The following is a 24,894-nucleotide window of genomic DNA, read 5'->3' as shown; positions in this document are numbered from 1 at the left end:
AGTTGGAGGAGTGCTATGGCCCATCTGGGCTCCCTGGGGTTAGTAACAGGGCTCACCAAAAGGTGCCAAGATGCCAAGAATCCACGAGAAGAAAAGAGCCTTGAATGTTTCCCCTCCACAGAGGAGGACATCTGACACCACACCCCATCTGTCTGTCCTTCTCAGATGTTACTATGGGATATCAATTGTTATGGGGACAGGCAAGGGCTGAACTGGAATGGATGATATTTGCAATGTGGAAAAAATAACTAACTTACATAAGCTTTAGGAATTTAATTCTCAGGGCAGAGTTTGCTATATTATATTATTAATACTTCTTCCTTTGCTAGCAGGTATCATTGATTAAGAAAGTTTTCTAAGATTCTGTTTCTTCTTCTTCTTCTTTTTTCTTTTTTTTTTAAAGAAACAGGTTCTCGCTCTGTTGCCCAGGCTGGAATGCAGTGGCATAATCAGCTCACTGCAGCCTCCAACTCCTGGGCTCAAGCAATACTCCCACCTCAGCCTCCCTAGTAGCAAGGACTACAGTTGAGCACCATCATGCCTAGCTAATTGTAAACAATTTTAGTAGAGACTGGGTCTCATTATGTTACCCAGGCTGGTCTCAAACTCCTGTCCTCAAGTGACCCTCCCACCTCTGCCTCCCAAAGTGCTGGGATTACAGATGTGAGCCACCACGCCTGGCCTGCTTCTTTCTTCACTAAATTACCCTGGAAGCCCCAAGAGAGCCAGGCCTAATGTTGGGTGGGTGGGAATTAGTGGAATCAAATGTGCACAGGAACATGTCTCATGTCATACAATACAGAGTCCTGGGTGGTGGGTCAGGAGGCCTGGATCCAAGTCCCAACTCTGCTGCTTACAAGTCATGCTGCCTTGCCTAAGACACTGAGCCTCTCCATGCTTCAGTTCCTTCATCTGCAAGCAATAGCCCCCAACTTATCACACAGGACATGTTAAGGATGGGGTGAAGTAACGGAGAGAAGGTACACTATGTGAAAAACTGTTCTATGAGGGAATAGATTGTTTAAAAATCGTTTGTTAGAAGATCCTCTGCCCATGCTGGCGCATGCCTGGCACAGGTCAACATTGCTGAAGTCAAAGCAGGCCAAGGGTGCTAGGCATGGGAGCCCAGTGCCATGGTGGCCTAAGAGTAGCTGGAGAGCTGCTTCTCCCTACCCACTCCTGAACATCCCCATATCTGTCCAGGGAGAGCAGGGAGGATCCAGCTTCCATCCCTAGAAGTGACAGCTCACGGCAGAGCATGCAGGCAGGCATGCCTGTTTCTGTACCCCTCTGTGGTTTTGGAACCAACAGGGCTATGCTTCCGGAGGCATGGGGAGGTGATCTCACAATAAATATGAAACAGTCAGAAAAAGTATGGCTCTGTGAACCCCCTCAGCAGGGATCTTAACATGCTTTTAACCTCCAGGCATTCCCCAAACTTTCCTGCCAGGTGTATTCTTAGCTGCACAGACACAGAGGCGCCAGCTCAGGTTGCTGTGAATCTGCCCAGCAGCTGGAATTAGAAGCCAGGACATCTGGTCCTGGCAGCACCGCGTCCACCACCAGACAAAACATCCTCCTGCATGCCAACTCTGACGGGGTGGCGCTGACAGAAGGGGGGCTGAGACATACGGCCTGCAGACAGCAGGTTTTCAGAAGATGGAACCATGGTGGTGGTGAGGAAGGGGTATAGATTTTAGAGTCAGAAGACCTGGAGTTGAGTTCTGACCTTTTCACCCAGCTGTGGAGCCTTAGGCATGCCACTTGGTCTCTCAGAGCTTCCCTTTCCCTACGTCTCCCAGGTGGGTTGTCAAATGAGCTGATAAGGATGTGAAAAGCCACAGTTGACTCTGTAGTCCACTTTGTTCCTAAGAGGTAGCCATACATTTTCTCTGGCATGAAGGTAGAAACACCCTAACTATTCCTCTCCCAAATTCTCCGATTGACTAAGGGAAGGAAATTATTACTGATTGGGTTCCAGTCCCTGTGCTAGTGACCTCCTGTGCGCCATTTTATTTTATACTCACAATTGATTCTTTAAAGTAGGTACCGTTATGGTTCCCGTTTTCACATAAGGATATAGAGTTCGGAGAGTTTAAATAACCTGCTCCTGATCACACAGCTGGTAAGTAGAGAAGATCTGAGATTCAAATCCAGGTCTAGGTGAGCACGGAGTCTGAGCTCTGGGCTCCATATCACATGGTACCAGGCCTTCTAGTACCAGGAAGATATTGTCACAAAGATCCCTCCACCGACCCGACACAAGCTGACCAGAAAATCAGTTAAAATTGGGTGGCATACAGTTTATCATCCAAACCAGCATGCTTTATCCTGTACACATGATAAAGCAGACAGGATCCCAGGATAACCAGCATAAACCAGGAAATATAGTCACCCTAGTTAAGATGCACATAGCATAGAGAAGGATGATGGTTCAGCTTGTAATGTATTTCATGGATTCTGGACACACTTTTCTTTCACATTTAACATTGTTACAACCATTAGCATCCTAGCTTCAAAGAAATGCCATGGTTAGGAGTAACAGTGGGAAGCTGGAATGCATCTGTGAAGGGGAAGGAGAGCAGAGGGAAAGGTTCAGTATTTCCCAGGGACCCCCACCTTGGAGGCTGCCAGGGTTAGAACCACATAGGGTGGGCACCAAGAAGTGGGAAATGAGAGAGCAGAAAGGAGATGGCCAGAGGACACTCCTAAACACCACTCTAGAGAAGACCCACTGGGGGGTAAATTTGGAGGGTCGGAGGAAATAGGACCAGTAGATAGACGTAAGAAGCCCCAAGCCCTTATCTGAAGAGCAATCGGTTGGACTCACTCTGAAAGTTTTGGTTCAGATCAGGGGCTGTTGCCCCACTTCCGGTGTTGCTTTTGCCCTTATCGTTCACTCCCACCCAGACTACCACACTGGGCTGGGCACAGCCCAAGCCGAAGCCCTGGACTCTTCCGGTGGCGCCCTGGCAGAGCGCATGAACTCACCGGAATGAGTTCATGCATTTCCCCCTACTCACTGCAGTACGGAGCCTTGGAAGTAGTCAGGAGGTAGACTTTCACTTCCTTGGGAAGTGGCTCTATCTTGACACCGCCTTGTTCCACCAGGCCTGAAAATAAAGAAGCAAAGACAGCAGAGTCCTGAGAAGGCTATCTTAGGGTCTCACAGCACCCAGCCACATGTTTATTAATTCACGCACCCATTTATTCCACAGACATCTACACTCCACACGCACTATGAGAGCGCAGAAAGGAGAATGCAGAAAGGAGACAGCCAGAGGACACTCCTAAACACCACTCTAGAGAGAAAACCCACTGGAGGGTAAATTTGGAGGGTGGGAGGAAATAGGATCAGTAGATAGATGGTAAGAAGCCCCAAGTCCTCATGCTGTATTCTGAGGTGAGTCCTGGGATTCCAGCAACTCGGTCCAGTGGGCAGTAAATACACACATAAACGGCACTATGCTTTTTAGATCATCGGACTCATTCTTGGCAGGTAATTATAAGAAATCTGAAGCTGCATCTCTAACTTGCAAAACCAATCTCCTATAGCAGTTGTTTTCATGACACTTACATCCCGTGCAGTGGGAGCACAGTGAAGCACGAAGTGTTTGACCTGAAGACTAGTGGATGACAGGTGGGGAGAGCGCATTCTGGAAGACAGTATGGTTAGGACCAAGGCACACAGGTGGGGAAGCCTGATGTGCACTTGGAAGTACAAGTAGTTAGCACCATCCGGTGTTCAGTGCAAGGGAGAGTGTAGTGAGAGATGAGGCTGGGCAGACAGTGTGAAGCAGCTGTTATGTCTGTGGGTCCATGGCATGTAGGGGAAACTGACATATGCACAATGAGTAGGAAATAATGTTGACTTGTTCTATCATGGGAAGCTACCCTACTTTACTATTTTGTCAAGCTGGTACCCATTTCACTCATATAAGCAGTGGCGAGCTGCTACAGTTGAGTGGCAGCCAGGGGTAGCGGGAAGTAAGAGAGTGTGGGAAGGAGAGAAACCATTTCCACTGCCCAGGAGTTTTTCCTGGAGCTCTTCATCCTGGATAACCACAAGATATTCATAACAATGGTCTACACAAGTGAGTTAGAGGCCAGATCCTGCAGCCTTCCTGGCATCCTTTCCCCAGACTGGCCTGGATCATCCAAGAAGGTACCCAAGCCCCCCAGCAACTAGGCATCCCCCCAGCTGCCATCGGCCACCAGAATCTCAGACCTCTGATGTGGGTCTTGTTTTCCACTCTTAGGGATTCCCCACCACACAGAGAATTAGGGTCTATGAAGAACTGGAGAATGGCAAGAAGTAAGAAAGATCTATAAGCAGCATCTGGTCCAAGAGTGGAGGGACCTGTATGTGGGAAGGGTGTGTGTGGAGCAAGGATGGCCATAGGGAACACTATAGAGGGTGAGGGTTGGGGCACGAGAACCAACCGTCCATCTCCAAGTAAGAACAGGCTGAGCACCTCATCGCTTAATTTTCTTTTCCCCAATTGGATAGAATTCTTGACCACAGGAGATCAGAACATTAAGAGGGGACAAGTAGCAGGGCTTGAACTTTCCTCACATTGTCAAAGGAAGTCAAAGGGGAAGCACTTTACCTATCCTTGGGCAGGAAAGTAGAAAAGGGTTAAAACAATCCAGACAGTGTCCGGCAAGGAAGGCCTTGTAGCTGTCACAGGGAAAGGCCATCAGTGGACAGGAATTCTCCAGGGCGCTGATGTAGAGGTGCACGGCCCTCATGTGATCACAGATCAGATAACTATAACCTGAACAGAGAAAAAACACAACCAAGGTTTCAGTCAAGACAAATGGAATTCCCTCTGTGCTGCTCACTGAAACTCTATTGAATTTTATATTCCAGTAAGCTGTAAATAAATGCATGTGAGTCCCCTCAAATCACTTTTTCAAAATATTAGTGTACGTGGTTACTACATTCTACTTTCTCATTTTACTTTTTCTGAGATACATAAGCATAATCCATCAAGAAAATTGCTTGATTTGAGATGCATTCTTTTTTTTCTTTTCTTTTCTTTTTTTCTTTTGAGACAGAATCTCACTCTGTTGCCCAGGCTGGAGTGCAATGGCATGATCTCGGCCCACTGCAACCTCTGCCTCCTGGGTTTAAGCAATTTTTCTGCCTCAGTCTCCTGAGTAGCTGGGCTAACAGGTGCACACCACCACACTTTGCAAATTTTTGCATTTTTCATAGAAACAGGGTTTTGCCATGTTGGCCAGGCTGGTCTCGAACTCCTGACCTCAGGTGCTCCACCTGCCTCAACCTCCCAGAATGCTAAGATTATAGGTGTGAGCCACCATGCCCTGGCCTTGAGATGGATTCTTATATGATCATGCAAACTCTCCTTCATAAAATGGGAATATATAGAAAGTTGATGATGCTGCCCCACTTCTCAAAATGGGTATTTGTGCATATATTTACTTTCTTCATCATCACCCATACAACAAATTTTTTACAACCACCTTATACCCAACCCAGCAGCGAGACTGCTGCATCAGCCGCAGTTTATGGTTGATCACTCTCTAGAGCCAATGTGTTGAGGTTCACCGGGCCAAATGACTGATATGCTGAATTTGTCAAATACCCCAGTTTACCAAAACTTAGTTTCATTGTTATTTAGTATTTAAGTTTGCAGCATTCGACATTGGTTAAATTAGCTGGAACTAAGAAGTATGTGGTGAGCTACAACTCCAGGGTCCTGGGGTCTTCAGACTCTCCCTGCACCTTGAGACCTCGTTGCTGAGACCTGCAACCAAAGACAAGCAGTATTTTGACTTTTCTTTTCCCTGTGGTTGGGACACTTTCTATGGCCAAGCTCTTTCCAGCTACAACAGGGAACTGGGGCAGAGACAAACTAAACCCTTCTCAAATTGTGTTATGGAGAAAAAGTGAAAAGTGGTCAATTGAAATGCCACCAAATCTTCAAAAGCTATTGAAACCAAACTCCTATTTTATCGAAATTGCTGAGAAATTCACAAATTGTGAAAAGAAGCATGTTTTTGGAAAACTAGTAAATTTGGTAAAATCGATGAGTAGTTATTCAATAAGATTGTCAAAGGAATCCTTAAAATGTTAGAAATTTGGTAAAGCAAGACAAGACAAAAACATAGTAAACAGAAATCTGCATTTTTAATTTTTATATGAAATGCTAATATATTGGTTATATTCATAAGATATAAGAAAACCAAATAATTATTGATCTTAGCTTTTGACAAATTTAGTATGCTAAGAATATATCAATAAATATATTAAAAAGAACATTCCAGAAGGCTGTATTTAAAGAGAGGAAATGTACGGTCATTGAATGTGTTCAAAAAGATCATCTTGAAAACAATTTTAGAGAACTGTTAGAGTTGGTAAATGTGGTGAAATGACTGGGCAGTGAATTGATCCTTCTGCTCACCAGCTTTGGGCAGGATGGCTTGCTTCTGCCAAAGCAAGGCTCTGTAGAGGATGCAGTTGGTGTGGACTGTGCCACACCCGCCCCTCAAATGCTTGGGCTCTGAAGACATCCATCCTTGAATACACTCTGAGTAAAGCATTATGGGACATAGCAAAGGACACTTGTAAAGCAGACCCTTTGTGGGCCATTCTGGCTGACTCAATACAAAAGCTGTTGGTGAATTCCAATCTCTGGGGTTGCCAAATACCAACTTTTACTGGATTTCTGACCTGCGTAAAAGTAGGTGGGGCAGCCGGGTTGGTCTTGGCCTCCATTGACAAAGTAGTCCACGTGTCCAACAGGAATCCGAATACCGAAGTCTGAAAGGAGACAGAACTCCATTAACTTCTTTGCTTCAGGGAGTTGGCTGGCAGCAGATCTCAAACTCTGACCTCAGGAGCCCACCCACTCTCTGCCCCGTCACTTCTAAGTGCTGTGAAGATTCATAGGATGAGCCCTCAGACAGATTTTCCTTTCCTTTCCTTTTCTTTACTTTTTTGTTTTTGAAACAGTTTCACTCTTGTCACCCAGGCTGAAGTGCAGTGGTGCGATCCCTCACTGCAACCTCTGCCTCCTGGATTCAACGATTCTCCTACCTCAGCCTCCCAAGTAGCTGGGATTATAGGCTCATGCCACCACACCTGGCTAATTTGTGTGTGTGTGTGTTTTTAGTAGAGACAGGGTTTCACCAGGTTAGTCAGGCTGGTCTCAAATTCTTGACCTCAGGTGATCCACCCTCCTTAGCCTCTCAGTTTTCTAAAGGGATTTTTCATGCTAAAAGGAACCAAAGAGATTCATTTGGTAAGATGTTCATATTTGCCTAAGAAAATCAAGAAAAATACCCTGTAACACAAGTTTTCGTAACTCAGTAAATGTTATAAACTTGGTAAATTTCCTCATTGAGTAGTATCGGTTTTCCTTTGAGTAATAGTTCAGGTAAACATGTTTGGGGTCACATTTCCACAGTCCCCCCTAAAACATATCTTTGTGCTCTCCTCAGTGGAAATAGGACATGGCTCCAGAGCTGAGGTGAGAGAGCATCTTCTGCCCTCATTCTGTCCCTGTGACCAACTCCTGGATGCTCTGCTGTGGCAGACTTGAGCCCTCAGACTGGCTCAGGCCCAGCTGCTGAAGACCCCGACTTTCTCCTTCCTATCACCTGTCACTATTGGAAGAAAATGATTGTGTGTTATTTGCTTACTGCCATCGACCTGGAGGTTAAGCAATGATGTAGAAGCCACCCTTGAGTCTTGCCTTTCCCTCATACCCCACATGCAGCCCTTCACGAGTCTAGTCAGCTCTACCTCCAAAACGTATTTTGAATCTGTCTATTTCTCTCTGTCTTTACTGCCACCACCTTTACCCAAGCCACCATCATCTCTCACCCGGACCCCTACTGCAGACACTCTCTAATGGGCATCTGGGCTTCCCTTGGTGACTCCTATGGTCCATGTAGCCTGTAAGCTCCATGTAGGCAGGGACCTCATTCAATGTGTTGATCATTGCTAAATTCTCAGCACCTGCCACATAGCTTAATAAATAGTGGTTGAATAAATCTTGTTAAGTCACAGCAGGGAGACTTTGAAGGGGCCTGAGAAGCCTCACTTAGATAAATGGGTACCTAATAAGTCACATATTTAGCAAATTTAAGGATAGAAAGAATTCTTTTTTTTTTTTTTTGAGACGGAATCTCACTCTGCCGGCCAGGCTAGAGTGTAGTGGCATGATCTCCGCTCACTGCAAGGTCTGCCTCCCGGGTTCACGCCATTCTCCTGCCTCAGCCTCCCGAGTAGCTGGGACTACAGGTGCCTGCCACTACACCCGGCTAAATTTTTGAATTTTTTTTTAGTAGAGACTGGGTTTCACTGTGTTAGCCAGGATGGTCTCGGTTTCCTGACCTCGTGATCCGCCTGCCTCAGCCTCCCAAAGTGGTGGGCTTACAGGCGTGAGCCACTGTGCCCGGCCAGGATTCACTTTTTAAATGAACAAGCTTAACTCACCTAATATAGCTAGGATAAGGCCTGTGGGCTTTGGTTTCCTATCTGTGAAATAAAGGTGGGAAGAAGGGTTGGACAATATAACTGCATGTGTTTCTTTCAGAATCATGAGTCTTAAATGCCAAAAAGAGACTTCTGACCACAGGAAAAGAGACGTGGACATCTCTCACTTGAGCTGCAAGCTCCTCTGGTCAGGGACAGATGTTATTTCTCCCTGCACCCACCACACTAAGCACAGACCCCATGGGCATTGGCTGCGGAGCAGAAATGAAGAGGAATGCCCCCGCCTTTCCCAACTGGTCAGAAGAACTTAAGTTGGTCATAATGGGTTGAAAGTTGGAGAGTCTTTCCTGTGCCTGTCACTATTGGAAGAGGGATTCTTTTTCTTTTTCTTTTTCTTTTTTTTTGAGACAGAGTCTCGCTCTGTCCAGGCTGGAGTGCAGTGGTGCAATGTCGGCTCACTGCAAACTCCGCCTCCCAGGTTCATGCCATTCTCCTGCCTCAACCTCCCAAGCAGCTGGGACTACAGGTGCCCGCCACCTCGCCTGGCTGATTTTTTGCATTTTTAGTGGAGACGGGGTTTCACCGTGTTAGCTAGGGTGGTCTTGATCTCCTGACCTCGTGATCCACCTGCCTCGGCCTCCCAAAACGCTGGGATTACAGGCGTGAGCCACCGCGCCCTGCCCAGAAGAGGGATCTTATTCTCCACTGGACTGAAGGGCCAAGCTTGTCATCTGGGGAGGAGGGAAGTTGCGACGCGCCTGCCCGCCTGCGGCTTCATGACTTTCCCATAAGTCAGCCAGACAGCCATGCCCTACCCAGTACTGCTTAGCACACTGTTGTTACTGCATTCATTTGAATCAGAAAGTGAGACTCATAACCAAGTGCTTTCGGTCTGTGAGTGAGAATCCTCCTGCCTATGGTGGCTAAAAATACAACCATTCACCTCTGAGGTCACAGAGACAGAGCCAGAAGAGACTTTCAACAGCCTTTTGGTAAACTCCTCACTGTGCAGCAGAATCTCAGAGAAGGGGCAGGGCATCTCTGCCCAGGGTCACACAGCTAGATGCCAGCCTCCTAGGTGCTGCCTTGAGCTCATTCCCTCACCCCAGGAAGGTCACCCCAGCTCACTGTCAGTGTCTGTGTGGATGGCTTCCACGAAGCGGGCATCTCCGGCATCCAAGCGCTCCTCCACACTGGCGCCGGTGTATTCAGGTCCAGCAGGGTCCAGGCCTGTGAGAAGAGACTGATATGAGGGACCACTTTCCTCTCAGCTGCAGGAACATTCATGGACCCACCACACATCCACCGCTTCCAATGCAGATCATAGAGCCTCCCTGAAAAGACCCAAGGGTTGGGAGAATTAGCTGAGGACCGTCTTCCTCAGAAAACCCCACTCTCTGTTGTCTCTCTAGAGGTAACCTCTCAATGACCCAGTTTCTCTGACTCTAAGATGAGCTTGAGGCTGTGCGTGGTGGCTCACGCCTGTAATCCCAGCACTCTGAGAGGCCAAGGCGGGCAGATCACGAGGTCAGGAGATCACGACCATCCTGGCTAATATGGCGAAACCCCGTCTCTACTAAAAATACAAAAAATTAGCCAGGCGAGGTGGCGGGCGCCTGTAGTCCCAGCTACTAGGGAGGCTGAGGCAGGAGAATGGCGTGAACCCGGGAGGCAGAGGTTGCAGTGAGCCGAGATCGTGCCACTGCACTCCAGCCTGGGCGACAGAGCAAAACTCCATCTCAAAAAAAAGAGCTTGGTAACACCAATTTTTGATAGAAGTTAATGTAATGTAAAGCTTGTTACTGCCTTCATGTAGTAACAACAATAGCTACAATTTCTTCGAGCAGTAACTATGGACCAGGCTTTATGCTGGAGTTTTACACACTGTAGTCCTCACCATAACACAGTGATTACTGTGAATACTACTATTCCCATGTCTCAGTTTGGATCTCTTCCCTTCCCCTACAAAAAGCAGACACTGCCACAAGAGTTCAAGGTAGATTTGGGAGAAAGTCTCGGAAAGCATGGTGAGGGAGTGGGAAAGCAGGTCAGGGAATAAAGGAAAATAGTAGTGAGTAGGATATCCCCATGGGCTTTCACCCCACTGGGGTGCCTCTGTGAGATTCTGTAAAACAAGACCCAGAATTGTCCCACTGAAAGGCCAGGAAGCTGAGGGTTTTTTGCCATACAACTCTAGTCCCTTATTAACTGAGAGTGGCTCTGGAAGCATAAAGTCCTCCACACTTTTACATGTGTATAGCAAAACTGTCTAAAGTTTATTTCCACAGTGGGCCAAGGAGATGTGGGCTGTTACCACTATTTCACAGATGTAGAAACTGAGTTTCAGAAAGAAATAGACGGGGAAGTGCTTGCCAGAGCAATCAGGCAAGAGAAAGAAATAAAAGGCATCTAAATAGGAAAAGAGGAAGTCAAATTGTCTCTCTTCATCAATGATATGATTCTAGAGAACCCTAAAGGTTTGACCAAAAGACTTCTAGACCTGAAAAACAACTCCAGCAAAGTCTCAGGACACAAAATCAATGTACAAAAGTCAGTTGCATTTCTATGCACTAAGAACATTCAAGCTGAGAGCCAAATCAAGAATGCAATCTCATTTACGATAGTCACACACAAAAATAAAGTACCTAGGAGCACACCTAACCAAAAGAGCGAAAGATCTGTACAGGGAGAACTCTAAAACCCTGCTAAAAAAAAAAAAAAAAAAAAGATCACAGGTGACACAAACAAATGGAAAAGTATTCTATGCTTTTGCATAGTATTTGCCAAAGTATTCTGTATTCTATGCAGGGTTGGAAGAATAAATATCATTAAAATATCCATTTTGCCCAAAGCCATCTATAGATTCAATCCCTACCAAATTACCAAAGTCATTTTTCACAGAATTATAAAAATCTATTCTAAAATTTATATGGCACCAAAAAAGGGCCCAAATAGCCAAGGCAATCCTGAGCAAAAAGAATAAAGCTGGATGCATCACACTACCCAATTTCAAACTATACTATAAGCCTACAGTAACCAAAACAGTATGGTACTTGTACAAAAATAGATACATAGGCCAATGCAACAGAATAGAGATCACTGAAATAAAGAAGCACACCTATAACCATCATACATTTGACAAAGTTGACAAAAATTAACACTTTTTTTTAGAGAAAAAGATACCCTATTCGATAAATGGTGTGGGAAAACTGGCTGACCATATGCAGGAGAATGAATTTGGACCCATAGCTCTCACCATATATAAAACTTACTCAAAAAGGATTAAAGACTTAAATGTAAGACCTCAAACTATAAAAGTCCTAGAAGAAAATCTGGGAAATACTCTCCTGAATATTAGCCTAGGCAAAGCATTTATGACCAAGTCCTCAAAAGCAAATGAAACGAAAACAAAAATTGGCAAGTGAGACTTAAACTAAAGACCTTCTGCACAGCAAAAGAAACAACCAATGGAGTAAACAGACAACCTACAGAATGGGGGAAAATATTCACAAACTATGCATCTGACAAAGGACTAATATCCAAAATCTATAAGGAACTTGAACAAATCAACCAGAAAAAACAATCCCATTAAAATGAGGGTGAAGGACATGAAAAGAGACTTCTTGAAAGAAGACATACAAGTGGCTGACAAGCATATGAAAAAATGCTCATCATCACTAATCATCACACCATGATATACCATCTCACACCAGTCAGAATTGCCACTATTAAAAAGTAGAAAATATTGGGAGGCCGAGACGGGCGGATCACAAGGTCAGGAGATCGAGACCATCCTGGCTAACCCGGTGAAACCCTGTCTCTACTAAAAAATACAAAAAACTAGCCGGGCGAGGTGGCGAGCGCCTATAGTCCCAGCTACTCGGGAGGCTGAGGCAGGAGAATGGCGTGAGCCCGAAAGGTGGAGCTTACAGTGAGCTGAGATCCTGCCACTGTACTCCAGTTTGGGCGACAGAGCGAGACTCTGTCTCAAAAAAATAAAAATAAAAAATAAAAATAAAATAAAATAAAAAGTAGAAAATAAATAAATAGATGTTGGCAAGGCTGCAGAGAAAAGGGAATACTTATACATTGTTGGTGGGAATGTAAATAAGTTCAGCCAGTGTGGAAAGCAATCTGAAGATTCCTCAAAGAACTAAAAATAAAATCACCATTTGACCCAGCAATCTCGTTGCTAGATATATACCCAAGCAAAAAGAATTTCTTCTACCAAAAGGATATCTGCACTAGTATATTCATTGCAGCACTATTCACAATAGCAAAGACAAGGAATCAACCCAGGTGCCCACCAATGGTAGACTAGATAAAGAAACTGTGGTCCATATACCCTATGGAATTCTACACAGCTATAAAAAAGAATGAAATTTAAAAAAAAAAAAAAAAAAAGAATGAAATTTTGTCCTCTGCAGCAACATGAATGTAGCTGGAGGTCATTTTCCTAAGCCAATTATTGCAGAAACAGAAAACCAAATACTGCATGTTCTCACTTACAAGTGGGAGCTAAACATTGGGTGCACATGGACACAAAGATGGGAACGATTGGCACTGGGGATTCCAAAAGGAGGAGGAAAAGCAAGGGGAAAGGGTGGAATAACTACCTATCAAGTACTGATTGCTACTTGGCCAATGAGATCATTAGAAGCCCAAAGCTCAGCATCGCATGCTATACCCACGTAATAAACCTGCACACATAAACCCTGAATCTAAAATAAAGTTATTTAAATAAGAAATTTAAAAATAAAAAGTGAAAAAAGAAATACATGGCCTCTCACATTGATATTAGAAATCATACAATAATAACACACACCATTTTATACAAAAAAACCACAATAAATAAATTTTAGTGGTAATAGGTGACTTGATTGTAAGAACAAAGGCTCCGTACTCCCCTCTGCTTGTCTTAGAAGAGGCATTTTCAGGGAAAGCGTTCTCCATCTCTAAAGCCTGGAGGATGGGCAGGGATGAATGTTACCTGTGATCTGTCCCAGCTGGCCTCCGAAGAGCTGTCCCACCATGCCCCCAACGTGGGCCCCCAGGCTAACACCAATGATGTGGATTGAGGATTCCGACACACCCAGCACCTAGAAGAGCAGGAGCAGTGAGTTCCCCGTGGGCCACAGAGTCTGCTGGTTTTGCAGTGGCAGGCTTTCCCCAATAGCTTCAGAAGCCGAGGCCCTGGGCATGACAGACCCACCACACTTACTTTGGAGGGAAAATGGACAGCACTCTCATCATTAATCACTTCTTCTCTTCCTGGGCTTCCCACCCTGACAACCCACTTACTCTCCTTTTGGTGCTCAAAGTATGTGAGTAATGACCACGCCCATTCTCTCTTGAGCGACAACTAAGTGCCAGGCCATCTGCATTCGCTGTCCAATGTGCTATGACACATTTTACAGAGGAGCAGTGGGAAGCTCAGAATGTTCAATAACCTGCCTAAGGTCAGTGCTGTGAGTGGTAAAGTAAAGATTTGAATCCAAGACCACCAAGCTACCCAGTGACTCTGTTTCCACCCTAAGCCTCCTCAGGCAGTGCTTTTGTCTTTCTGACTCTCTCTCCTCATATGTAGCCCAAACTCACCCTAAGCTCTTCTGCACCTACCAGGAGTTTATTGAGGAAAAGGCAGATCTTGAGGCTCAACTTAATCACATTTTTCACAGCTGAGAAGTAGACCCCTGTAGACCCATAAATCCAGTCCACAGCAATTACATTAGCATTCGTTGCACGCAGAAGGGTTCTAATGAATTTATCAATCCAGGAAGGCTTTGTTCCTAAAACACTAGAGAGGGGGCCAAAAAAGGATGGAAAAATTACCCACCAAGTGGATATTCATTGTCATGGAAACCTCTATTAATCCCAAACCCAGAAAAGAAGTCAAAACTAGAGAAGGGCATATATGAAAAGTTTATTAAACAGCACTTGGAGCACAGGGAGGACACCATTCCAAAGTTGCCAGCCCTTCCGCCAGCACATATACAGTCTTTGTGTAAATTATAAAACTTTGCCTTTTGTTCCAGGTAGATACAGCCTCATGCCAGGGTTCAGAACTCAGGTTGGATTTCAGCCCCATCAGCCTTTTGTCAGGCACCTTTGCACAATGCATAAACCACATAAACTGTATACGCTGCATCGCTCCATTTGTGTTATTTGTGGAAAGGAAAAGATAGCTTTGTGCCCTAGAGTTAAGATTTGCAATCTTAATTCTCATTCTAAAATATAGGCTCTTTCTTTGTGGACATTTTCTCTCTTTCTTCTTTCTTTCTCTTTTCCTTCCTTCCTTCCTTCCTTCCTTCCTTCCTTCCTTCCTTCCTTCCTTCCTTCCTTTCCTTTCCCTTTCTTTCCTTTCTTTTCTTCCTTTGTCTTTCTTTCTTTTTCCTTCCTTCTTTGTTTCTTTTTCTCATTCACCCATTGATTTATTCAACAAACATTTATTGAGTACCTATGGGCCAGGCAGTATGCTAGGTACTTTCCAAAAAATAAAGACAAATAAGATATCGTCCCTATCCTTCTGGAACTTACAGTATAATGGGAGTTTTCCAGGAAAAGGAAAATGATAGAAAAATTTTTAGAAATCTTTCCCAACAGATTGGGATCTGGAAATAAGTTTTTTGATGGCTCCCAGTATAGAAGCAAAGAGAGCACGCTCATGTGGGCAGAGGAGTGCGGACTGGGTGTGTGCCAGAGAATGGGGTTGCGGGATTTAAGAGCAGACGGAGTGCCTCGCCTGACGAGTTCTCCACCTCTATTAGCTATCCCTGGGTTGGAGGTACACATTCAGCCTTGGAAAGTGGTCGAATTTAAGCTTTGCTAGAGGAGAGGCTTTGGCACAAGAGCAAGGAAGCAAGAAGAGAAGCCTAAGGAAACATGTGGCTGAGTCCTTGGAGTCCAGGGATCTGAGAGGCAGAGACAGGCCAGAGATCAGGAAATGGTGGTCCTTTCTGCATGGCCTTTGTGTCTACCTTTTCATTGGATGCCCCCAACTCTACTTGCTCCATGGTGCTGTTACTTTACCATATTCTCTCCCTCTTTCCTCCCATAAACCTTTCTTTGTTTCTGGGCCTATTGATGGGCTTTGGAGAAAAGCTGTTCAAAGAAAGGATGGTGATTGGAATTGAGACTCAGTGACTGTATATTACAATAAAATGTGGACTGGAGAGTGTCAGAGAAATTGAAGAAGAGAAGTGCATAGTTCCATCACACCCATAACCTCTGGGTATGGTGGAAGTGGCCCCATAAATGGAAGTTTCTTAGGTCATAAAACCAGGGAAGAAGTGAAGAAGGGGAAATACAACCCTGGGTAATAAAGGCTCTGTGTATGGAGATTTGTCCAGAGTCACAGACATGTACTGTTTGTGAGTGTGTAGACAAGACTGGATGGAGAAGTACAATATATGACCAATAAGAATGAACACCATGTGTGCATGTTGACATGAGACCCATCAAAGACAGCAGGACATGAGGGATGGAACATGTGACCTTTGGTAAACTCATTCCTCCTCTTGTTCCCCACTAACTTCTTATGGTATTATGGCTACTTGATCATTCTTAGCTGAGAGGTCCTGTTGATTAGTTAACTCCCACCTGAATCCATGGATAATTAGTTTGGTTCCCAGAGTGGCATTGAACCCAGAGTTTTGGAGGTCACTGCTTCCTTCTACTAGCTTCCCACAGTTAGGATTCGAAGGGACAAAGAGGAGAAACTGGACTTTGAGATCGGTGCCTTCAAAAACATTGGCGTTCTGGAAGTCAGCGCACTTTGGTTGTGGGGTAGGAGGTGCATCCCCTGGAGGAAAACAAAACAAACAAGAAACATCCAAAGGTGAGGTCATCTGTTCTTAGAAGGAAGAAAGATGACCTTGGAAGGAAGCAAGAAACAGGGGCCTGTAGGCATGGGGTTTATTATACATCAGTTAGTGCAATAATCACTCATTTATTACAGCCTACATCACTTCTGTAATGAAGCTCTGTGAATATTTTTCATGCCTAAGGACAAAATAGCAGAGAAGGGATATTGCCCAACTAGATGAGCTTAAAGGCCATGGTGAAATGGCTGTTGTTCTGGGCTGAACTGAGTCTTATCCCCCAAAATTCTTATGTTGAAATCTTAACCCCCAATACTTCAGAATGTGACAGTATTTGGAGATATGGTCTTTATAAAGGTTAAAAGGAGGGCAACAGAGTGGGCCTAAATCAATATGACTATTGTCTTTATATAAAGAGGAAATTTGGACACAGACAGAGGAAAGACGACGTAAAGACACAGGGAGGCAGTGGCCATCTACAAGTCAAGGACAGGGGCCTGGAACAGATCCTTTGCTCATTGCCCTGAAGGAACTAACACTGCCAACATCTTGATCTCAGACTTCCGGCCTCCAGAACTGTGAGGCAATACATTTCCATTGTTCAAGCCACTCAGTCCACAGCACTTCATAATGGCATCCCTAGCAAACTAATAGAGAAGTCTAAGTAGAACCCTGGTCAGCCAAATGAACAGTTGCCATGGGGACGAGCCTCACTTTAGTCTGAACACTCTCTCCCAGAAAGATTTCCAACCCCTTAGCCCCACCTAATCACTTCTTGTCCTTATGAGCAGTCAAGAGCCCTGCCATAGCCTTCCAGTGCCCAGCCCATGGCCTAGAGAGATGGTAGAGAAGAGCCTTAACAAGCCTCACCTACTTCACAGTACCTTACAATAGATACCTTTACAATGGAAATTCTCTGGCCAAGATAACTGCAGGCCTTTAAAAAACACCGAACAGAAAAGGCAACGTGAAACTCCTGCTTCCCAGGGAGCTGAAAATCTGGCCCATTTTCAGTACCCAGCATCCCACCCTGATCCCCACTTCTGTGATGCAGAGGTGTGGTCCCTGACTTCCATGCATCCCACAGGGAGACTGGCAGGAGCAGCAGGGTGCACGCTGACCCACAGAACAGAGCCGCACACAGCATTGTGCCACCAGACAAAGAGATTCACAGAATCAGAGGTTCAGAGGAGAGGTCCGGATTGCAGACTTTGGTTTGTGTGGGCCTCTTTGTCAAGGAAGACGTAACTTTAGGTTTCTGGAGTGATCATCTGCTATCAGAGGTAACTGGGAGCCCATATACAACCGGGGTGTGGATCTGGGATGCTCTGTGATATGGTGCTGTGAGTGAATTGTGGGAACCCCACCTGTGGAGAATACCTCAAGCCACGAGGCCTTCTGGAGCATCGCTGAGGTAGCCTAGAGGTTTCCCCATCACTGCTTCTGAGCCCCATACTTTATCCCCAATCCCCTTGCAGAGCCAGACCAAGGCAGGTTTGGAGGCTCCTGGGAAGAAGCCCACTCTGAAAGCGCGGGCCCTAAGCTCTTCAGCCTGCGGCTTGAACTCCCACAGCACAAGAGAGAGCTAATGCCTGACTCCATCCTTTTATCAGCCTCCCCCAGCGTTTGGCTCTTTAAAGAAAAGACGAAAGGACTATGCTTCAGCATGAGACGTGAACCACATTAATGAGTCAATCTACTCTGCTGTTCATATAGGGCAGCCTGCATCCATCAGAGAGTCTGAGTCCTTTTAAATAACCATAATATGTCACAAAGTAGGCCCAAATAATCACCAAAGAACCAATATCATCTAAATAAAATGTAATAAAACTAGAAATCAATAACAAAAATTATTTTAATATACATTTGGAAATGTAAAAACACCCCCTCTCATTTTTTCCAATAAGACAAACCCATCCCATGTGCCTGTGGTATTTTTACCAGCCCATACAAAGAGAAGCTCCTGGGCACAATTTCTCATGGACATATATTGCTGAAGCTTGTTCAAGATTTTAAAAAACTTTTATATTCAGGTAAAAAAATATATATAAATTATCATCTGTACCTTTTTTAAGTATACAGTTCAGTGGTAATAAATACACATATATTCTTTTCTCCCCTTCATTCCCAACCCTTCTCCCCTTCTCAGCCTCTGGGAGCCATAATCTACTACTCTCTATCATCATGAATCCACTTTTTTAGCTCCTGCATATGTGTGAAAATGTGATATTTGTCTTTCTGTTCTTGGTTTATTTCACTTAACATAATGGCCTCCAATTCCATCCATGTTGCTGCAAATGATGGGATTTCCTTCTTTTTAAAGGCTGAATAGTATTCCTTTGTGTATATATACCACATTTTCTTTTTTTTATTCATTCATCTGTTGATGGGTTCTTAGGTTGGTTGGTTTTATATCTTGGCTATTGTGAACAGTGATGAAATAAACATGAGAGTGCAGATATCTCTTTGATATACTGACTTCCTTTCCTTGCTTTTGGATATATACCCAGTAGAGGAATTGCTGGATCATATGCAAGTTCTATCTTTAGTTTTCTGAGGAGCCTCCATCCTATTTTCCATAGTGGCTATACTAATTTATACTCCTACCCACAGAAAAACACCTTTTTAACCTTTTAAGGGATGTATGGGTTAAAGAATAATCACAATGAAAACTACAGAATATTAAAAACTAAATGACAATAAAATCAACACATATCAAAACTTGCAAAGAGTGGCTAAAACAGCACTTGGGTTGTTAAAATAATTACTTAGGAAGCCATTAGACTGAGGCAGCTCTAGTGCTTGAGTTCCTATAGAAGCTCACCAAACCTCAACTCATAGTGAACAGCTATGTCCTATGAGGCTTAAGCTTTAGGACTCAGAAGCTGCCAACTAACCTCTGACTAGGGACCTTAAGGTACTACTCCACTTTAATCAATCAAATATTTTCTTTGCCTTGCTCCATAGGCACCTTATAAAATTTCTTCCTCACACCCCTTTGGTGGAGCCCTGAGCCACTTGCAATGTGAAGCTGCCCAAACCATGAATCACTGTTTGTTCAAATAATCTCTTTAAAATTTTAATGTGCCTAAGTTTACCTTTTAATAGGGAAAAATGTATAACCTTACATGCAAATGTTAGGGGGGAAAAGGGAAAGACTTAGATTAGATAAGTTAATATTTTAACTCAGAAAAGAATACCACAGCAATCCCAAATAAAATATAGGGAAAGAAATAAAAAGGTAATAGTTGAAATGGAAGAAATAGAAAATAAGGAAATATGAGCAACATTGGTAGCAACTTAGTCATTACAATTTCTCAAAGCTTTGCAAAGTTGCCTGGGATGTCTTTGACTCTTCCCTGTCTCTCACATCCCACATACAATTGGTAAGTTCTGTTAGCTTGAACATCAGAATGAAATATCCGGAATCTAACCCTTCTCACCACCTTGGTCCAAGCCGTCATCATCTCTCACAACCACTGCCATAGCCTGCAACTGTGTTTCTTGCCCTCTCTTTTGGCCCCTTCAGTCTATTTGCAACACAGCAGTCAAGATTTTTCTTTAAGTCAGTCGAGTCACGTTACATCTCTGTGCGAAAGTGTCCAAGCTTTTTCACTCAGATAGAAACCTGAAGTCCTAACAATGGACTGTAAGGCCCTAACTGAGCTAATCCACTCCACTCCAAGAGTCCTTTGCCTTATGCTACAATCACTCACTTTTGCAGCCAGTTGTTCTCCTGGCCCTTCCTCACTCCAGATGGCTTCCTGTCTGAGGGTCTTTGCCCGGCCATTCCTTCTGCCTGTAATGCATTTCCCTTATGTATCTACATGGCAGTTCCTTCCCCTCCTTCAAGTCTTTGCTTGTCAAGTGCTTTCTTCTCTATTCTCACATCCTGTTTCAGTTGTAACCTGCTTGTGCTCCTCACCTCATTTCTCTCAATCTTCCTTACCCTGGTCTATTTGTTAGCAATCATCACCTTCTAATCTACTATGGAATTTGCCAAGTTATTATACTATTGTCTATTAGTGGTCAGTCCACATTAGAATGTACTTTTGAACAAAGCAGGGATTTTTAAAATCCATTTTATTCACTCTGCTGCCTAAAGCAGTACCTGTCACACACAAAGAGCCAGTACCCAAAACTAGCTCTTGAAAAAGAATAATGAGCTAGATGTACTTTTGATAAGACAGAATAATAGAAAAAAGGGAAGGTACAAGTAAACAATATCAGGAATAAAAAGGGGATATAAATATAGACAGTAGATTTCCTTAAACCATAAAAAAGTTTATATGTACCCCAAAACTGAAAATACTGATATTTTGCTAGAAAATGGATAATTTCCTAGAAAAATGTAACTTACCAAAACTTAGTCAAGAAAGAAAAAACAGAAAATCAAATGTAAAACTATAGCATAAAGGAATTGAAACACTAGTTTCAAAACTATCCCTCAAAAAAGTCTAAGAAGCCTGAGAGTTTTACAGAGGAATTCTATGAATCCAGCAATCCCTAGCTTACACATGCTGTTCCAGGAATAGAAAATGGGAGACAGGATTCCAGTTCATTCTATGAGAATATCCAACATACCAAAACTGCACAAGGACAGGCGAGAAGGAAAAACTAAAGGCTACTTTCATGTATGAACATAAACAGAAATCTAAGATAAGGTATCAGCAAATCTAAATCCATCCGGGACAACAAGACCACAAAGTACATCATGGCCAGCAGGATTTGCTGGGTCAATTCTTTGCAAAGAATTAAAGTTTATTTTAACATTAGAAAAAGTGTTAATGTAATTCACATATGAACAAACTAAAGAAGAAAAATCATATGCTCATCTCAATGGAAGAGCAGAAAAAAAGAACACTTGACAAAATTCAACACTCTTTAACATAAGAAAGGATATCTACTAAAAGCCTATAGTAAAGATTAGATTTACTGGGAAACATTAGAAGTATTCCATCTAGAACTGGGAACAGATGAGAAATGTCTGCTACCACTGCTTCTATTAAATATTGTGCTAGAGGTCTTAGTCCTAACCACTGAAACAAGACAATACAATGGGATAAAAGTTATACAGTTTGAAAAGGGAGAGAAGAAAATTGCCAGTATTTGAAGCTGATAAAATAGGGAAGCATATTCAGATACTGACTCTACCTAGCCACCACTCCAACCAAAGAACAGTGACAGATGCGTATCTGGCCAGGCTGACCAGAGGTTTACAAACAATAGAAAGGAGGGGTGAAGAATGAAATACTGGCTTGTCTGAGTCTGAAAAGAGCCTATAGCTTTCTATTCTTGAATCTTTGACACTGAAGAAGTGTTAGAGAAGCGTGAGTAAAGCCTGGTAACACCCGGGTTTCCATAATGGGAAGTGACTCTCAGGCACATATGACAGAGCTCCCTTCACCCTCCTGGGATGCTCGTGGTTCCCATGGGTGGCCTCTGTGATCTGTAAATGCTGGAAATGTGCTCCTCTACGCTGCCACCTGCACCTGTCTCAGCTGCGTTCTGTAGATCGGTATCCCCTATGTGCTTTTGTTTCATAGAAGTGTTATTTTGCTAAAACAGTTTTGATTGTGTGACCTGGACCAAGAATGGATGGGTGCTCTGGCAGTGACAGAGTTGGCACAAAACCATATCAGACACTTTATCAAATGTGGAGATGACACAGGAGCCATTGGTGCATGTGTCGGGAAGCGGGTGCCCTTCTCCAGGCTCCTCGGGAGGACACTGCAGGAGGGGAGGAGGGCGGAGGCCCCTCCCAATAGCTGACTTGAGGGTGGCTCTGCCATGCATGCAGGGTGCAGTACCACCTTCAGGCCCAGGCTGGCCTTGGAGAGGCTGGTGTCACAGGCTGCTTCTACTCAGTTGTCTCTGCCGCCAGCTCAGCACTATGGGCCCCTGAACTTTCTGCCACCCCCTTGAGCCCTGAGCTCCCCACAGACAGAGCTGTGCTATCAGATGACCTGTGGATTGAGGCATCAGCAGCCAGGAGTGTCTTTGAAATGGGCCAACCTCTGGAACCCTTCTTTGGCTGAATTGTTTCAGGACGAGTGTCATTTAATCAATCTGCCCTAATGTCAGGAAGTAGAGATGAGGACTGCAGCCCACTCAATTTCTTTCTTCTCAGTTACCAAGACCTTTGGCTTATTGAATGTGTCCTCTGTGTCAGGGCCTGGGTGAGGCTCTGGAGATTCCAGGATGAAGAAGACGCCAGCCATAACTGTTCTTAGGGAGCTCAAAGTCTGGCGGAGAAGGGGAAAATAAGCCGGAAGCCCCACAGCAAATAGGGATGTAAGATCTGTGGCCAGGAAACATAGGTACTGAGAGAACACACAGAAAGGCCATCTACCCCAGGTGGAGGAAGACTTGTGCACCCACCTGGAGGAGAGGACGGCTGAGCCGGCCTGGAAGCTCAAGGGCCAGGTTGATCAAGGAGCTCAACAATCTCAAGCTCCACCGTCCAAGGAAAAGCTGGGTATGACTGAGGTTGCCATGAAAGATTGTGTGGGCACACAGTCAGGAAAGTGAGTGGAGGCTGAACTTCCAAGAGGCCCATGTGGGTCAGCTACTGCCCTTGTGTGACAGCAGGCACCTGGATACCTCCTGAACCTCCTCCCTCCCGATCATTTGAGCTCTTCCTTTCCTTTACCTTGAGCTCTCTGCATCCGGCATCCTCTTTCTTTCCACCTACTTCATCTAGGCTGTCTGAAGACAATTATATCCTTTTTCCTTTTCCCTTTGGCATATTTCTGTCCCTGCCAGCCACACACATACACACACACACACACACACACACTCTTCTATCTCTGCCTATCCATCAACTTACTTACTTTCTGAGATAGCACTGCTAAAAGTAAGAATAAGGAACATTAACTTAATAAATATTGTTGCTGTTGACAGTGAGAAAGGAAGACAAGCAGATGGGAAATAGAGAATACCTCACTGGGTAAGTGTGAAAAGAAAGACACCAGAGACAAAGGCAAGAGGACAGGGCAAGGAAACACCCAGGTCCTGCTAACATGTTATCATAAGCCCACTTCCCGCCCAGAGCATCTAGAATGGTTCCCACATATGTGGTTGGAACCTGATCAGCTTCTGTCCTGACCCTAACCCTGCTACCTGGTTCCGAATTTCTGAGCTTCTCTTATCTGTGTGACAGAGGCCCCAGGCTTACCGACAGATGAGCTTCCAAAAAGAGTTTGATGCCAATTTACTATTAGTCCTCCCACTCCTCAACCTTCAAATCAGGACAACTAGCAAATGCCTTCCAGCCCCTAAGGAGGCCTGGGGCTCCTGAGCAGGGACAAAGTGGGCCTGCCAAGCCCACTTCTCAGAACGGGACCCACAGCTCTCCTAGGCGATACCTCCCACCTTCTCTCCAAGGTGGCTCATGACAGCCCTGTTCCCTCCACTTCCATCAGCCTAGACAACCATTTGCTAATAATAAAATCATAAGGGAATAAGCAACTGCAAAAGTCCGACCCTGTGCACAGATGATCTCATTCAGTCCATACAGCATTCCTATCTGGTAAGGATCATCTCCAACTACAGGTAAAGAAAACCACTTCCTCAAGATCACATAGCTACAAAGAAACAGAGCCAGGATTCCAGTCAGGGTTAGCCTGACCCAGACAGAGCCTAATTCCCATCAGCTCAACCCATTGCCTCCTCTAAGCAGCAATGCAGCAACATTCACTGGACATCTGCTGTATACAGAGCACAGCACTAAGTATGCTAAAAGAGCCAGAAACCTCAAATCCTCGCCTTTTAGGAACAAATAATTGAGGTAGGAGAAAGCACATACAGAGCTCAACAGCACCTCTGAGAAACCACCCATGAGTCAAGGAGAGCATGCAGTCACCTAAGTGGAACTTTGTAGCAGGGAGGGGTGTTGAGCAGAAAAATAATGAATACAAGGGAGATAGGAATACAGAAGCCCCCTGGAAGATGCAAAGAACAGAAATCAATCCAAAGGTGATGTGAGCAACTCCAGGCAGAAGCAATGATATATTCTAGAGCCAGGGAATGAGAATTAAATGTCCGGCAGAGAAGAAAGAAAAGCAGCCTGCTATTGGGAGCAGAGGGAGGGGATTTTTCTAAGGGTGAGGTCACCACCAGAGTAAGAAGAAGTCTCCTGAGAACTTCTGAAAACCCAAGGCAGAGCAGGTTAATTTGCTATGTTAGGCAAGTGGGATCAGTGCGTCAGTTCTTTACCGGGGAAAGATAAATGCAAATTGGCATCTGAGGGAAGTTTTCCTAGGGGCATCTGGGGTTAGCAGGGACTAGTTCCCATCACCCAGCTGGGAGGACGAACCACTTGAGTTAGGTTGCCGGATTAGAAAGGACATCTAACAATCTCAGTGACAAAATCGTTATTAGTTTGGAAAATCTAAATTTTAAAATTAAATATATCTTAGAATGGTGGATATTTATGGGATGAAAAATGAATATCTTAGAATTAACCAAATTTTATTTTCTTACAGCGGGTCCTGGCTTGTGCAAGGTGAAAGGGGTTTTTTATGTGGGTTTTAGAAAAAATGAGTCGGATAACCAGGGAAAGTTCAGGCTCTGTGACCTGTTTACCATCATTCTGATTATGAT

At 44.4% G+C, this 24,894-nt stretch overlaps 1 protein-coding gene across 4 annotated transcripts in view; it reads right to left on the bottom strand.

Annotated features, from left to right (window-relative positions):
* The window catches only part of PLA1A (phospholipase A1 member A), a 32,464-nt gene that overhangs the window by 7,259 nt on the left and 311 nt on the right, over positions 1-24,894 (bottom strand). For all 4 annotated transcript variants that reach the window (XR_002731963.1, XM_023214130.1, XM_023214141.1 and 1 more), the window contains exons 2-8: positions 16,070-16,271; positions 14,090-14,267; positions 13,461-13,569; positions 9,599-9,700; positions 6,701-6,790; positions 4,611-4,778; positions 3,024-3,113 (exon numbers count right to left, since the gene is read on the bottom strand). Coding sequence is in view for 3 of the 4 variants with exons in the window: in XM_023214130.1 (XP_023069898.1) it covers positions 3,024-3,113; positions 4,611-4,778; positions 6,701-6,790; positions 9,599-9,700; positions 13,461-13,569; positions 14,090-14,267; positions 16,070-16,271 (939 nt within the window). In the remaining variant the exon portion in view is untranslated. The remainder of the gene's footprint in view (positions 1-3,023; positions 3,114-4,610; positions 4,779-6,700; positions 6,791-9,598; positions 9,701-13,460; positions 13,570-14,089; positions 14,268-16,069; positions 16,272-24,894) is intronic.

The sequence above is a fragment of the Piliocolobus tephrosceles genome, chromosome 2 (assembly GCF_002776525.5).
Source record: "Piliocolobus tephrosceles isolate RC106 chromosome 2, ASM277652v3, whole genome shotgun sequence".
NCBI classification, from domain to species: domain Eukaryota; kingdom Metazoa; phylum Chordata; class Mammalia; order Primates; family Cercopithecidae; genus Piliocolobus; species Piliocolobus tephrosceles.
Note: the sequence above shows the minus strand (reverse complement) of the source record. Positions and strands in the feature narration are given on the sequence as shown.